At 40.2% G+C, this 14,001-nt stretch overlaps 1 protein-coding gene across 1 annotated transcript in view; it reads left to right on the plus strand.

Annotated features, from left to right (window-relative positions):
* TNPO3 (transportin 3) overlaps positions 1-14,001 on the plus strand; it is a 107,026-nt gene that overhangs the window by 66,481 nt on the left and 26,544 nt on the right. The window contains exons 10-15 of the mRNA XM_008154029.3: positions 1,086-1,177; positions 3,116-3,255; positions 4,644-4,835; positions 6,965-7,056; positions 7,914-7,990; positions 11,550-11,610. Coding sequence (XP_008152251.1) covers positions 1,086-1,177; positions 3,116-3,255; positions 4,644-4,835; positions 6,965-7,056; positions 7,914-7,990; positions 11,550-11,610 — 654 coding nt within the window. The remainder of the gene's footprint in view (positions 1-1,085; positions 1,178-3,115; positions 3,256-4,643; positions 4,836-6,964; positions 7,057-7,913; positions 7,991-11,549; positions 11,611-14,001) is intronic.

Below are 14,001 nucleotides of genomic sequence, written 5' to 3' on the forward strand. Positions count from 1 at the left end.
TCACTATCTCCATGCTTTTGAGCAAGTTACTTACTCTTTTGTGTTTTTTTTTTGTTTTTTTAAATCCTTATCTGAGGACATGTTCATTGATTTGGGAGAGAGGAGAAAGGAGAGAGACAGAGAGAGAAACATTGATTGGTTGCCTCCAGTACACACCTTGACAGGGGATCAAACCCGCTATCTAGGTACATGCCCTGACCTGGAATTGAACCTGCAACCTTTTTATTGTACAGGTTGATGCTCCAACTGTGCCACCTGGCTGGGGCGGCCAGTTACTTATTCTTCTCCAGATCTCAGTTTACAAATTGGACATAAATCATCAGTGTTGTTCAAGATATTTTCTGTGGAACACCAGTCCCATGAGATATTCTTTGGCAAAAAAGGATCCATCATCAATTAAAATGGGGAAATGACTTAAATGATATATTAAAGGCTCTGTGAAGTCCTATAACAATAGTTTTGTCTTACCTAGCAATATCTGTTATTTGACTAGAGAAATCTTATTTAGACTAACACCCGGTCACATTCCAGATCGATATACCCTGGGAAATTTCTGGACATCTCTGAATATTCTGCTTGGTCTCTCCCCACCCCCTCTTGTTTGGACATGGTATTGTGATAGGTGCCTTTAGACAGCTACTTTCTAGGAATTCAATCTGTGCTATTAGATTGATGTAGTCAATAGAAATGCAAAGCCAATGCATATATAGAGAATTTACATTGTGTCTCAATTTTAAGTGTGTTTATGTATTTATCAGTTGTTATCAGGACCAGGAAAAGACACTCATTAATATGTTTTGTTTTTTCTATAATATTCATTCTGTGGGGGCAGACAATAATCTTGGTATATCCTTGGGGACCTAAATGGGTTTATTTTAAATATTAAATTACTAGTTACTTATAGATTAATAATAGTGAAGCTGTGAAAAATGAAAGTCATATTCTTCCCTGGCTCGGAGAGATATTTCAATTTAGAAATAAGGGGCTGGATTTATTGTAACTAACAGGGTTTTCTGTTTTGTTTGTTTTGGAATTCTATTCTGTTTTCCTTTTAATGGATCCATAATCCACCTCTTCTTCTCTAGTTATATTCTACTCTGAAAGAAGGCAACCCACCCTGGGAGGTGACAGAAGCGGTTCTCTTTATCATGGCTGCTATAGCAAAGAGTGTTGATCCGTGAGTGTCTAATAAGTCTTTTGCTGGGAACTCTATCAAAGGAAGGAAAATTACACCATTTTTCTCATGTGTTATATGTTTGGAAACTCTTAGAACGTCTTCTATAATTGCTCTCTAATCTTCTGACTTCTAGAGTCTAGTCCAGAGTCGTATGCATTGCTGATATCTAAATTTTAACCACATTTCCCAGTGTTAAAATTATTTTGTTCTTGATGCTAAAATGCTGATTTATTTTTCTAACCGAGGTTCCTTTGTGAAAGTTGGTTTAATCAAAAATACTGTTCTCCTTTTTTTTGTCTTAGTCATTTGTGAGTTTCAGAGAGGCAAGGCATAGGTACCATTTTACCTAAAAGAGTAGCAAAATCTAAAGTGCAATTATTTTTGTTATTGCTTAGCATAGAAATTCTATTTATGATTTTAACATGAATCCCTAAGAATAGGTTACTTTGTGCTGTGAGTTTATAAGTTGGTGTTAATATCTGTCTGGTTTTCTTGTATTAAGATCAGATACCTCTTCAGTTGAGTTCTCTATCCAGGGCCTTGATTGGAGAGATGGTTAAGGCATGTATTCGTAAAAAGTACAGTGCTTCTTTCTTATTTGCCTCGAAGGGCCTAGTCAGCTAAATCTTACATTCTAATTCAGTAAATGTTCAAGGACACAATATAGGTTTGTTTTTCTATATTAAGAGGTTCTGGTCCTGAATTACATTCTATTCTATTTGCTCTTAAACCTATTTTGGTGTCTTTTGGAACCTTCAGTGACAGCCTGAAGATTATTAAAAATCACTAATATTTTAACTGACACATGTTGGTGTGAAAAAAAGGTAAGAGTATCAGTAATTACTTTAGTGTCCCTGGGAAACATAAAGCATAAATGAGATAAGATTTTATTTTTTGTTTTTTATTTATCCACATCTCAAGCCATCTGCATGAGTGTAATTTTTTAATGTATATAAAGGACTAAATAGACTTAGTTTATCAGCAGGGAGTGCTCTTGCTCAAATTCATAATATTATTTACATTTTAAACATCTTTTATTTCTGGATTATGTTCTACCACTTGGGAGGCATCCTCACTCTGCTTAAATAACTTTAGCTAGCATTCTTGGGGAGTGGGGAAAAAAAGATAAGAAAAAGGAAAAAATAAATTCATGGAGCTGTGGAAAGTACTTGGTTAACTTTAATTTTCCTTTACCTGTTCCTGCAGCTTGTATTCTTTTTGTTTGTTTGTTTATGTGATATATCATGTTTATTGATTTGTGAATATTGTACCAGCCTTGCATCCCTGGAAAAAATCCCACTTGGTCATGGTGTATGATCTTTTTAAAATATTGCTGGATCTGATTTGCTAATATTTTGTTGAGAGTTTTAGCATTTATGTTCATCAGGGATATTGGCCTGTAATTCTCTTTCTTCAACTTGTATTCTTCTTGTTCCTTTATTTAGTGAACTGGCTCACTCATGCTTACGTGTTCTTAAAGTTTTTAGTATCCAGCTGTAAGAAATATTCATTCATTTACTTAGCCATTCAGCAATATTTGTTGAGTGCCCACTATGTGCCAGGCACTGTTCTAGGTGCTGCAGATATAGGAATAAATAAAAAAGATTATTTAAATGAAGACTTGCAACCATAGTAAATGCCTGCCTCTCCAGTTTGAAGAGCCTTATTTGGTAGCAGAATGTGTCTTTAGACACTGACATTCAAAAGATTAAGGAGCAGTATGCTTCTTCTGAAACAGTTATATCTTCCATTTCTTTCTTTCCCCCCTTTTCTTAGGATTTAAAAACCTTTCATATCAGGTGTTAAGTACTTTTATCCAAATGATTAATTATTTAGAAAGAAGCCCTTTAGCAATGATTTGTATCATTGCAGCCTGTTTCTTGGCTAAAACCTGATCTCTGAAATCAGTAACTCTGAGTGCTTGCCTTCTGTACTCAGGGAGAACAATCCAACGCTGGTAGAGGTCCTAGAAGGAGTTGTCCGTCTCCCAGAGACTGTACATACAGCTGTGCGATACACCAGCATTGAATTGGTTGGAGAGATGAGCGAAGTGGTTGATCGAAATCCTCATTTCCTTGGTATGTGTGAACTCTGCCCTCAGCCACTGCTGTGTCTGAGTTTTCTGATTTTCTTCCTTTCTCTTATGTTTGCTCTTGTTTTCTTGCTTTCTCATATTGCTAGGTAGAATGTTTCTAGGCACTGAAAGTAAATATTTTATGACTTATTGCTTAGTTGGCTTGCTTTATAGAAATTCACCTTTATAATCTGTTTTTTTTTGGAACACTTATATTTCGTAAAAAATAGAACATGATGAATTAATTCTTCCAGAAGTGCTAAAGATCCATCTGCATGTTTTAAGGCCCTTTGTAACTATAAAGAAGCAAGTATAAAAGTGTCAGTTTTAGATAACTATCATTGTTCTTATTAATGTCGGCTATTTTTACAAAGTGATTCACCTGTGAGTATAATGGTAGGTCTCTGAGCTTTACATTCTTTCTTATAGTCTTAACTAAAGGCCCAGTGCATGATTCGTGCACTGGTGGGGTCCCTCGACCTGGCCTGCGGGGATCGGGCTGAAACTGGCTTTCTGACATCCCCCGAGGGGTCCCGGATTGTGAGAGGGCACAGGCCAGGCCGAGGGACCCCAATGGTGCACAAATCCTTGCACTGGACCTCTAGTATGCATATAAGATCTTTGGTTAATCTCTTCCCGCCCTCTCCCCCCGCCCCCCCTCTGAGATTCATCAGTCTGTTCCATGTTTCCATGCCTGTGGTTTCCACTCCTGCATTGAACGTCTGCCCCCTGGTGGTCAGTGCACGTCATGGCTACCAGTCCACCAGTTGGCTGGTTGCTTAGGTTTTTATACATTGAGTGCCCAGATTATTGAGATCTCTGAATGCATAATAATCTGGCCACTCAGTGTATATCCTATATAATAAAAGGCTAATATGCAAATTGTCCCCTTGACCAGGAGTTTGACCAGCAGGCAGGCTGGCCAACCACCCATGTTCCCTCCTCCTGGCCAGGCTGGCCGGACCCCACCCATACACGAATTCATGCACTGGGCCTCTAATATATATGTATTTATATACACTGGATGGCCAGATTATTATGTGTTCAGAGATCATAATAATATAGCCACTCAGTGTATATATAGATACTTGGATGGTCATATCCACCAGTGGTTTTCAAACGGTGCTCTGTGAAGCACTAGCAACAAGCAGCATTTGATTGTCCATGAGGAAAGAGATGGGAAGATGACTAAGACTCAGGGCTCCCTGACACTGAGTCAGTGAGATCAGCTCCATTTTTATGTTTTATATATTGGGGTTTGAACACATTTCATTTTTGAAAATGGTTCTTTTGCTTTAAAAAGAAAGAGAATGTAAACATCTATTATAGTAAACAAGAAGTTTTCCTTGAGTTTAAAATATATAATCTTCACTGTATGGCTTTTTTCCTTAGACCCTGTATTGGGCTATTTGATGAAAGGCCTGTGTGAAAAGCCTCTGGCTTCTGCTGCAGCCAAAGCCATTCATAACATTTGTTCTGTCTGCCGAGACCACATGGCTCAGCACTTTAATGGACTTCTGGAGATTGCCCGTTCACTCGATTCCTTCATGTTGTCTCCAGAAGCTGCTGTGGGCTTGTTGAAAGGTATTTACTTACGATATTAACCAGGAGCAGTCTCCTCTAAGCCACTTCTGGGGGTTATCTTACATAGTCATATCCTGGTTTTTCAGTATCAGTTTACTTAGTGATTGGGTAAGGTGGCTTTTCCATGCAGAGGGAAGGGTGTTGATTTTGCGTACATGTGTATGTGTACAAATAGCCAAGAAGGGTCCTTGGTCCCTTAATGTTCTTTAACCATTACTGATCAGCTTACACTGAGTGATTGCCTATCTAGAGGCAAACAGCCAGAGTGATGATGAAGCTCAGAGTAATAGAACTAGAGATGTTATGGCTAGGGAAAAAAAGACTTAGAAGAGACTTTAAACATGATGGCTATTTTTAAATATTTAGAAGATTGTTACGAAAGCGAGAACATTTATTCTATGAGTGATCAACTGTTGACAGTTTATTGACTCTTAGAAAATGCTTTCTAACTAAACTTTCTGAAAACAAATGACTTTGAGGTAGTGAAATCCTTAAAACTGGTGGTTGAGAACGTATGGGAGTATATCAAATATAAAATTGGGTAATAGGAACCGTGCAGCATTTTTTAAGCCAATGTGAGTGGCAAACAGCCTGGGCAATACTGGATGACCTTATGTGTGAGTTAGCTCTGTCCCTTCTCACTCTATCACTAGGTTCCTTACCAACCAGTATACCTGCGTTGTTTTAAAGACAGATTTTGTAGCATGAGTTTTTGTTGTTTCCCTTTATAGGCATAGGTAATAAGATATTAAATCAGAGTCAAATATTCTTCATATCTACTACTGTGGTTATTGATGCCATCTTGTCATTTTCTAGAGAGATTTAACCTTTATGCTGAAGTGACATCTGACCTATAATAGAATGTGGCATCCCAGTTTTCAGGTATTCTTGTCTAGACATAGAAAACTGTTTTTAGTTACAATATGTTCTGTAGGAATGAATTAAAAGAAACAATTATATTTAAGTTAGATTTTCACTTAAAATCTAATTTTAAACAAAAGTCTATACATCCATGGCTAATAGGCTGTCAGGAAGAATCATTCCGTTTTTTATTCACATTTGAAGATTTATGGATTGATTACTGTTTTGTTGAATGAAATTTTAGAGATAGTCAAGTAATTTTGGGCCTAGAAGGGACATCGTCTAACACATCATTCTTTGAGTTTGGGGGTGGTGCTTCCGCAGTTGATGGGATTGTGAAAAGTGGGAGGCCAAGTCTCCACTTTAACCTAACTACCTCCTTTTTTTGTTTTTTGTTTTTTCCAAATCTATCTTATTAGAGCTCCAAGTTAAGATTTCATTTGGGGAAAAAGTAAGGAAAGGGGCTTTTGCAACTATTTAAAAACAACAAAAAAGGCAGGCTTACTACTACTTTTCTGTTCAAAGCACTCATTTTATAGATAAAGAAATTGATGCCCAGCAAGAATGCTTTAACCCCTTTCATAGATTCTGTTATGGTAGAAAAGAATTAAATCTCTAATTTCAGCCCATTCTTGTAAAAAATATATTATGTTTATATTTCTCCAATTTCTCTGATGATAAAAATTGCCTACGGTACTTATCAAAAATAAAGGTTCTCTATGACCTACTAAGTCAGAGTCTCTGGGAAGTTTGAGAGCTATTGTACTGTGCTATATAAAAATAGCTTTGGATCCTGCCAATGTCGCTCAGTGGTTGAGTGTTGACCCATGAACCAGGAGGTCAGAGTTCGATTCCTGGTCAGGGCATATGCCTGGGTTGCTGACTCGATCCCCAGTAAGGGGAATGCAGGAGGCAACTGATCAATGATTTTCTCTCATCATTGATGTTCCTCTCTCTCCCTCTTCCTCTCTCTGAAATCAATAAAAAAATATTTTTAAAAAAATAGCTTTGGTATTGGCTTTGTAGAGGAGATTTTAAGTCTTTAAAGAATTGGAAGGGGAGATAAATTTAAACATCTTTAAACCAGTAGGCTTCTATTAAGAAAAACTGACCATCAATAATAAACTATTGCAATTTAAAAAAACAGTGCTGATCTTTTTGAAAGAATGGGACCTGTCAGGCTTTTCTGTTAACCACATGCTGTAGACCAATGAATAACCTCAATTCAACTTTTATTTTCTTCATCTGTATCTTCCTTTGTCTCTCAGGGACAGCACTTGTTCTAGCCAGATTACCGTTGGAGAAGATTACTGAATGTCTTAGTGAACTATGTTCTGTTCAGGTTATGGCATTGAAAAAGGTGAGTTTGGTTAAGTAAGGGGGTGTGAAACAAATTAAGATATTTACATGTTAGAAAGGAAAAGTCAAAATTATTTATCTATGTAGAAAAGCCAAAAGAATGAACTGAAAAGTTTTTTCTTTCTCTTTTTTAATGAACTGAAAAGTTTTTAAAATTAGTAAGTCTATTGAAGTAGCTGCATGCACAGAAGTATTTAAAAATCAATAGATTTTTACTAATGTCAATAATACCATTTAGAAGATGTAATGGGAAAAATACCATTCAAGTTAGCAACCAAAACCATAACCTACCAAGTTTCCTCAAATAATATGTAAAGATGGCAGTTCTTCTCAAATTACATGTACTAGTATAGTGCAATAACAGTGAACATACTGATAGGATTTTTAGGAGAACATGACAAAATGATTCTAAAGTTCACCTCTAATGATATAATGGTGGAAATTTTAGGAAAGAAAAATAAGGGGCAACTTGCCTTATCTCTTAAAATATAAAGCTAAAGTGGAATGTGAATATAATATAGATTACATAATACATAATAATCTTATATATAAACTATCTTTTAATATATAATTTCTATAATGTCTCAATCATAATACAAATAAATGGAAAAAATTAAATTATGTTTTCTACTCCACAACGATTATATATTAAAATGTTAGTAATATATAGTCTTGGCCAGGATGCAGTGAGATGGAAGAAACTAATTTGACAATATGAATTAAAAGTTTTCACCATTTGAGTAACTTTACAGAAATAAACAGAGATTGAGACAGAGGTTGATGTGTAAGGGTGTATGTTGCAGTGTTTGCTGTAGGTTTGTATGTGTAATGACTGGGTGTTAATGTCTGTCTCTTCAGCTGTTGTCTCAGGAGCCCAGCAATGGTATATCCTCAGATCCTACTGTGTTCTTAGATCGTCTTGCAGTAATATTTAGGTAAGAAGAGAGATTCTAGATGTCTGTCTTGGGTTAAAAGCACAAATGAGACCCTTGTGTATTGAAGTAAGCAAGTGGTGTTTTTTTCCCTATAATCTCCTTTGTCAGGATACTGAATTAAGATCATTGCCTGAAGTCTTGGGCAAAGGCAAATTCTAAGAACTTGTTCTTGGTAGACCTTTGTCAAAAGACTCTCTTTAAAAATTGTAGGGATGGATGTACTTTAGTGAACCAATCCCCTACTGATGGACATCAAGGTTGTTTCAACCTAATCTCCAAACAACCTCACACACGTCATTGTACATTTACAAAGGATAAATTCATAAAAATCACAGTTAAAGAATATCTACCTTCATAATTTTGGTGAATTTTTTGAAAATGCCCCCAATAGAACTTGTATCTATCCTGCATTCCCACCCACTATGTCAGGGATAATTTTACATCAGAGAAATATGATATGAAAGGTGGAAAGCACTATGTAAAATTAGGTTGCTACCCCCTCAGCTATAGTTTCATTATCCCTAAGGAATCAAAGACCTCACGGAGGAAAAGAACTTCATTTCCTTCTGAGCCACTAAGGTAAGTGCACCCAAATCAGTTAGAAGCAAAATTCCTAAAATGTATGTTCAACACCCAGGAGCTGGTGACGTCAGCACTTGCAGAGCAGGGCAATGAGGACTGAGGCTTCCAACTTGCAGTGACCTTGGGTGATGGCAAGCCCCATGGTGATGCACAGAGTGCTGAAGTCATGCGTCTCAGGGTTGTTGGGGTCCCACTTGAGAGTCCACCTGAAAGACCACTGTGGGCAATGGCCTGGGAGAAACTGGGAACCTCCGTGGATTTTTTCCGTGGGATAGGGTTCCCGAGTCCCAGGCAGGGAAGAGACAGGGTCACATGTTCCTTGGGGATACTCACAGTCTGCCCTTCCCACCTGACCTTCCCAGTTTGCTCACTCTGGGTCCATGGGTCATGTGGCATGGCCCAGGGAGGGAAGAGCTGTCAAAAGACCCTTTAAAATGTAATTAATTCTTCCGGTCTCTAGATCAGTGATTTTCAAACTTTAACATGCTTCAGAGTCACCTGTAGGACTTACCAAAAAACAGATTGCTGGTTCCATCCCTGATTGTCTGATTGATTGGATTTTTGGTAGAACCTAAGAATTTACATCCTATATATAATAATCCTATATAATAAAAGGGTAATATGCAAATCAACCGAATGGCAGAATGACCAGTCGCTATGATGCCCACTGACCACCAGGGGGCAGATGCTCAATGCAGGAGCTGCCCCTTGGTGGTCAGTGTGCTTCCAGAGGGAGAGTGCTGCTCAGGGAGAAGCTGGGCTCACAGCTGGTGAGCGCAGCAATGGTCTGCAGCAGCGCTAAGGATGTCCAACTGCAGGTTAGGCCCGCTCCCTAAGCTGGCAGTAGGTCATCCCCCGAGGGCTCCAGGACTGCGAATGGGCACGGGCTGGGCTGAGGGACCCCACCCCTACCCTCCAAGTGCACAAATGTTGTGCACCAGGCCTCTAGTACTTAATAAATTCCCAGGTGCTGCTGCTTGCTATTCCAAGGACCACACACACTTTTAGACACATTGTGAAACGTATGGATACAAAACAGTAATAAAGGCTCTTCATTAACCTGGTGAAATTAATCCTTCTTTGAAGTTAAGAGGAGCCTAATGATTAAAAAAAATATTTGAGTGACAATGTTCAAAGAGTGATGCTTACTGAGTTACATAATTTATAATATGTGAGGCCCATAGGTATAACTGGAATAGTAGAGTAATAGTGGCAAAAAAGCCTATGTGGAATAAGTTAAAATAGGCATTGTTTTTATTACTTTTTGTCAACAGGTATCTTTATCTGAATTGGTGCAATGCTTTCCTTGTATGAGAGTCCTGTTACATCCCATTCTGAGAGCCTATTAACAATAACCCTTAGCCTATCTAATAAAAGAGTAATATGCAAATTGACTGTCACTCCAACACACAAGATGGCTGCCCCCATGTGGACACAAGATGGCCACCACAAGATGGCCAGCAGGGGAGGGCAGTTGGGAGGGACCAGGCCTGCAAAGGGAGGGCAGTTGAGGGCGATCAGGCCTGCAAAGGGAGGGCAGTTGAGGGCGATCAAGCCTGCAGGGGAGGGCAGTTAGGGTGACCAGGCCAGCAGAGGAAGGAAGTTGGGGGCGACCGGGCCTGCAGGGAAGGGCAGTTGTGGGGGGACCCAGGCCTGCAGGGGAGAGCAGTTGGGGGGGACCATGCCTGCAGGAGAGGGTAGTTAGGGGTGACCAGGCCTGCAGGGGAGGGCAGTTACGGGCAAAGAGGCTGGCAGGGAAGCAGTTAGGCATCAATCAGGCTGGCAGGGAGTGGTTAGGGGATGATCAGGCTGTCAGGCAGAAGCGGTTAGAGGCAATCAGGAAGGCAGGCAGGCAAGCAGTTGGGTGCCAGCAGTCCTGGATTGTGAGAGGGATGTCCCAGATTGGAGAGGGTGCAGGCTGGGCTGAGGAACACACACCCCCATGCATGAATTTCATGCACCAGGCCTCTAGCTTATATATATAAAAGCCTAAGCAACTGGAGCAACTGGTCGCTATAATGCACACTGACTACCAGGGGGCAAATGCTCAACGCAGGAGCTGCCCCCTTGTGGTCAGTGTGCTCCCGCAGCCAACCTCCCCTGGTCCCTCCCCCTGTCCGGCAGACCCCAGCCAGCAGCCGGCAGGAAGGAAGGCCCCAGGCGCTAGCTGGAAGGCCCCCATTGGCCCTGATCGCTGGCCAGGCCTAGGGACCCCACCCATGTACGAATTTCGTGCACCAGGCCTCTAGTTTCACTATAAATGAAAGAAAATCTGTAATGCGTGGAAATGCCTGGATTTAAAGAAAATTAAATTTTAAATAAATTGCTGTTGAACATTTTTAAATTAAAGAATTTTTTTTGCCTTTAAAAAGGTTGGTATTTAATCATACAGTTTTTTCTTTTTTCTGCTTCAAATTAGTGGTGTCTAGAACTAGACAAATAGTTGGATTTGACATATTGTGGATGGGCCCGTGTGTTGTGTGTATTCCTGGGTTCAGACTAGAATCATGAGAAACATCTTTGGTAGAATAGAGTTCCTAAATCTTTTGACTTTCATTGCTGGGAAAGGAGCAGTGCTTGGTTTCTCATTGTGGATTCAGACAACCTGTATATATTCTTTATCAATTTGGGAGAGACTACATATTTAGGTTTATAAAGGGGAAAAATGAAATGGATAATTTAGTGTCCCGCACCCACAGTCCAGGTACCCAGAGTTAGATTGAGTTTACATGTTCTAGTGGAACTCACTTAAAGGTGGCAATAAATGATAGGATAATTTAAGACTATTTGCTTGTGTCTGTTTGAATGCACTAGGAGGAAATGGTTTTGAGTCCTAAAAATAAGTTTGCTATCTGTTTTTTGTTTTTGTTTTTGTTTTTTGGTGCAGTGATACTAATTACACTAACAGGGACAGGGCTCTGGGTCCTCGGTGAAATTGTTCTTCTTTCACTAATTTGGGCCATTTGTCTTTCTGCAGACACACCAATCCCATTGTGGAAAATGGACAGACTCATCCGTGCCAAAAAGTCATACAAGAAGTAAGTGTTAACAAATGTCTGTGGTACAAGACTTTCTTCCTTTTTCCTTGCAATGCTGTGGGTAATTAGAGTGAGAAGGTACTTTCTTCTAGGTTCATAGGAAGATTTAATTTGCTAATATGGATTAAATACCAATGAAAAGAGGAATGGAACCATCCAAATAAATAATTTAGATTTTAGAATTTTTTAAAGAAAACAGGCTATGGGAAAATTTATTGAAAGGCCAAAGAAGTGGGAGAGATTGTGTGAATCCTAGAGTTGCTAGGAGGCCTGATTAATACTAGCAACATTTTTTTTTGACAAAGCCAATTAAGCCTTCATTGCTTTAGTTTTGATAACATACTTCCCTTATGCTTTTTTTAAAAATAAATCTTTATTGTTCATATTATTACAATTGTTCCTCTTTTTTCCCCACATAGCTCCCCTCCACCAGGTTCCTACCACACCCTCTGCCCTTCCCCACCCCCCCCCAGTGTCCTCCTCCATAGGTGTACGCTTTTTGTTCAGTCTCTTCCCGCACCCCCACTCCCCTTTTCCCCCGAGAATTGTCAGTCCACTCCCTTTCTGTGCCCCTGATTCTATTATATTCACCAGTTAGTACTGTTCATCAGATTTTTTTATTCCCTTGGTTTTTAGATTCACTTGATAGTTACCTATTTGTTGTTCATAATTTTTGTCTTTATCTTCTTCTTCCTCTTTTTAAAGAATACTTTTCAGCATTTCATATAATTCTGGTTTGGCGGTGATGAACTCGTTTAGCTTTTTCTTATTTGTGAAGCTCTTTATCTGGCCTTCAATTCTGAATGATAGCTTTGCTGGGTAGAGTAATCTTGGTTGTAGGTTCTTGCAATTCATCACTTTGAATATTTCTTGCCATTCCTGTCTGGCCTGCATAGTTTCTGCTGAGAAATCAGCTGACAATCGTATGGGTGCTCCCTTATAGGTAACTAACTGTTTTTCTCTTGCTGCTGTTAATATTCTCTATTTGTCTTTTGCTCTTGGCATTTTAGTTATGATGTGTCTTGGTGTGGTCCTCTTTGGATTCCTTTTGTTTGGGGTTCTGTGTTCTTCCTGGACTTGTAAGTCTATTTCTTTCATCAGGTGGGGGAAGTTTTCTGTCACTATTTCTTCAAATAGGTTTTCAGTATCTTGCTCTCTCTCTTCTTCTGGGACCCCCATAATTCTTATGTTGGTACGCTTGAGGTTGTCCCAGAGGCTTCTTACACTATCTTCAACTTTTTGTATTCTTTTTGCTTTTTGCTTTTTCAGAGGAGTGTTTTTTGCTTCTTGGTATTCCAAATCTTTGACTTGATTCTTGCGATCTTCTAGTCTGCTTTTAGGTCTCTGTATAATATTTTTTATTTCAGTCAGTGTATGCTTTATTTCTAGTTGATCCCTTTTCATGTCCTCGAGGTTCTCGTTTAATTTATCGGCCTTTTCTAGGAAATTCTTGAAAAACCTTACAACCGTGGTTTTGAACTCTATATCCAGTCTCTTGCTTTCCTCCATTTCCTTTAATTGTGGCCTGCCTCTTTGTCTCTGCATTTTAGCTGCTTCCCTGAGTTGATGGAGTTGCTTTCTGTGTTAGGTGTCTTAGCAGAGCCCAGTAGCTCAGCCTCCCCAGTTACCTGTGGTGGATCCTCTTGGTGCACCCCTTTGTGGGCTGTATGTGCAGTCTTGTAGTTAAGCCTTGCTTGTTGTTGGTATCACTGCGGGGAGTTGACCTCCAGGCCAATTGGCTGTATCAGCAGTGTCTCCGCTGGGAGGGCTTCTGTGCTCAGCTTGGATGGGGTGGAGTCTCAGGGTGGTGCAGACAAGCTTTGGTTTCCCATCAGCCCCGCCCTAATGTCCCAAGGTGATGGCTGCGCACACCTCTGAGAAGGCTGCTCTCGAGTTTCGCCTGTTGCCAGACAGGCCGGCTTCTCCCCGACCGGAGCTGGATATCAGTGCAGTCAGGAGATTTTGTTTTTCTCCTGAACGAGAAAGCTAGCCACTGGGAGGGCTTCTGTGCTTGGCTTGGATGGGGCGGGGGTCTCAGGTTGGTGCAGACAAGCTTTGATTTCCCATCAGCCCCGCCCTAAGAGGGCCTTGTTTTCCGTATCCGGCTACAATGGCTGAGCCCCTCTGAGAGAAGGCTGCTCTTGAGTTTCGCCTGCTGCCAGACAGGCCGGCCTCTCCCCGACTGGCGCTGGATATCAGTGTAATAGGGAGGCTTTGTTTTCCTCCCAAACGAGAAAGCCAGCCCCGCACTTGGTGCCCGCCCTCTCCGCGCACCGCGAGCAAGCCAGTCGTGTATTCAGCCGCTCGCCCTCTCTGCGCTCACAGATCTCCGCACCTCCACAGCTCCTGAAGCTCAGCGTCCCTTTTTCTTTTATTCTAGTTGTAGAGCAT

This window comes from Eptesicus fuscus, chromosome 14 (assembly GCF_027574615.1).
Source record: "Eptesicus fuscus isolate TK198812 chromosome 14, DD_ASM_mEF_20220401, whole genome shotgun sequence".
NCBI lineage: Eukaryota > Metazoa > Chordata > Mammalia > Chiroptera > Vespertilionidae > Eptesicus > Eptesicus fuscus.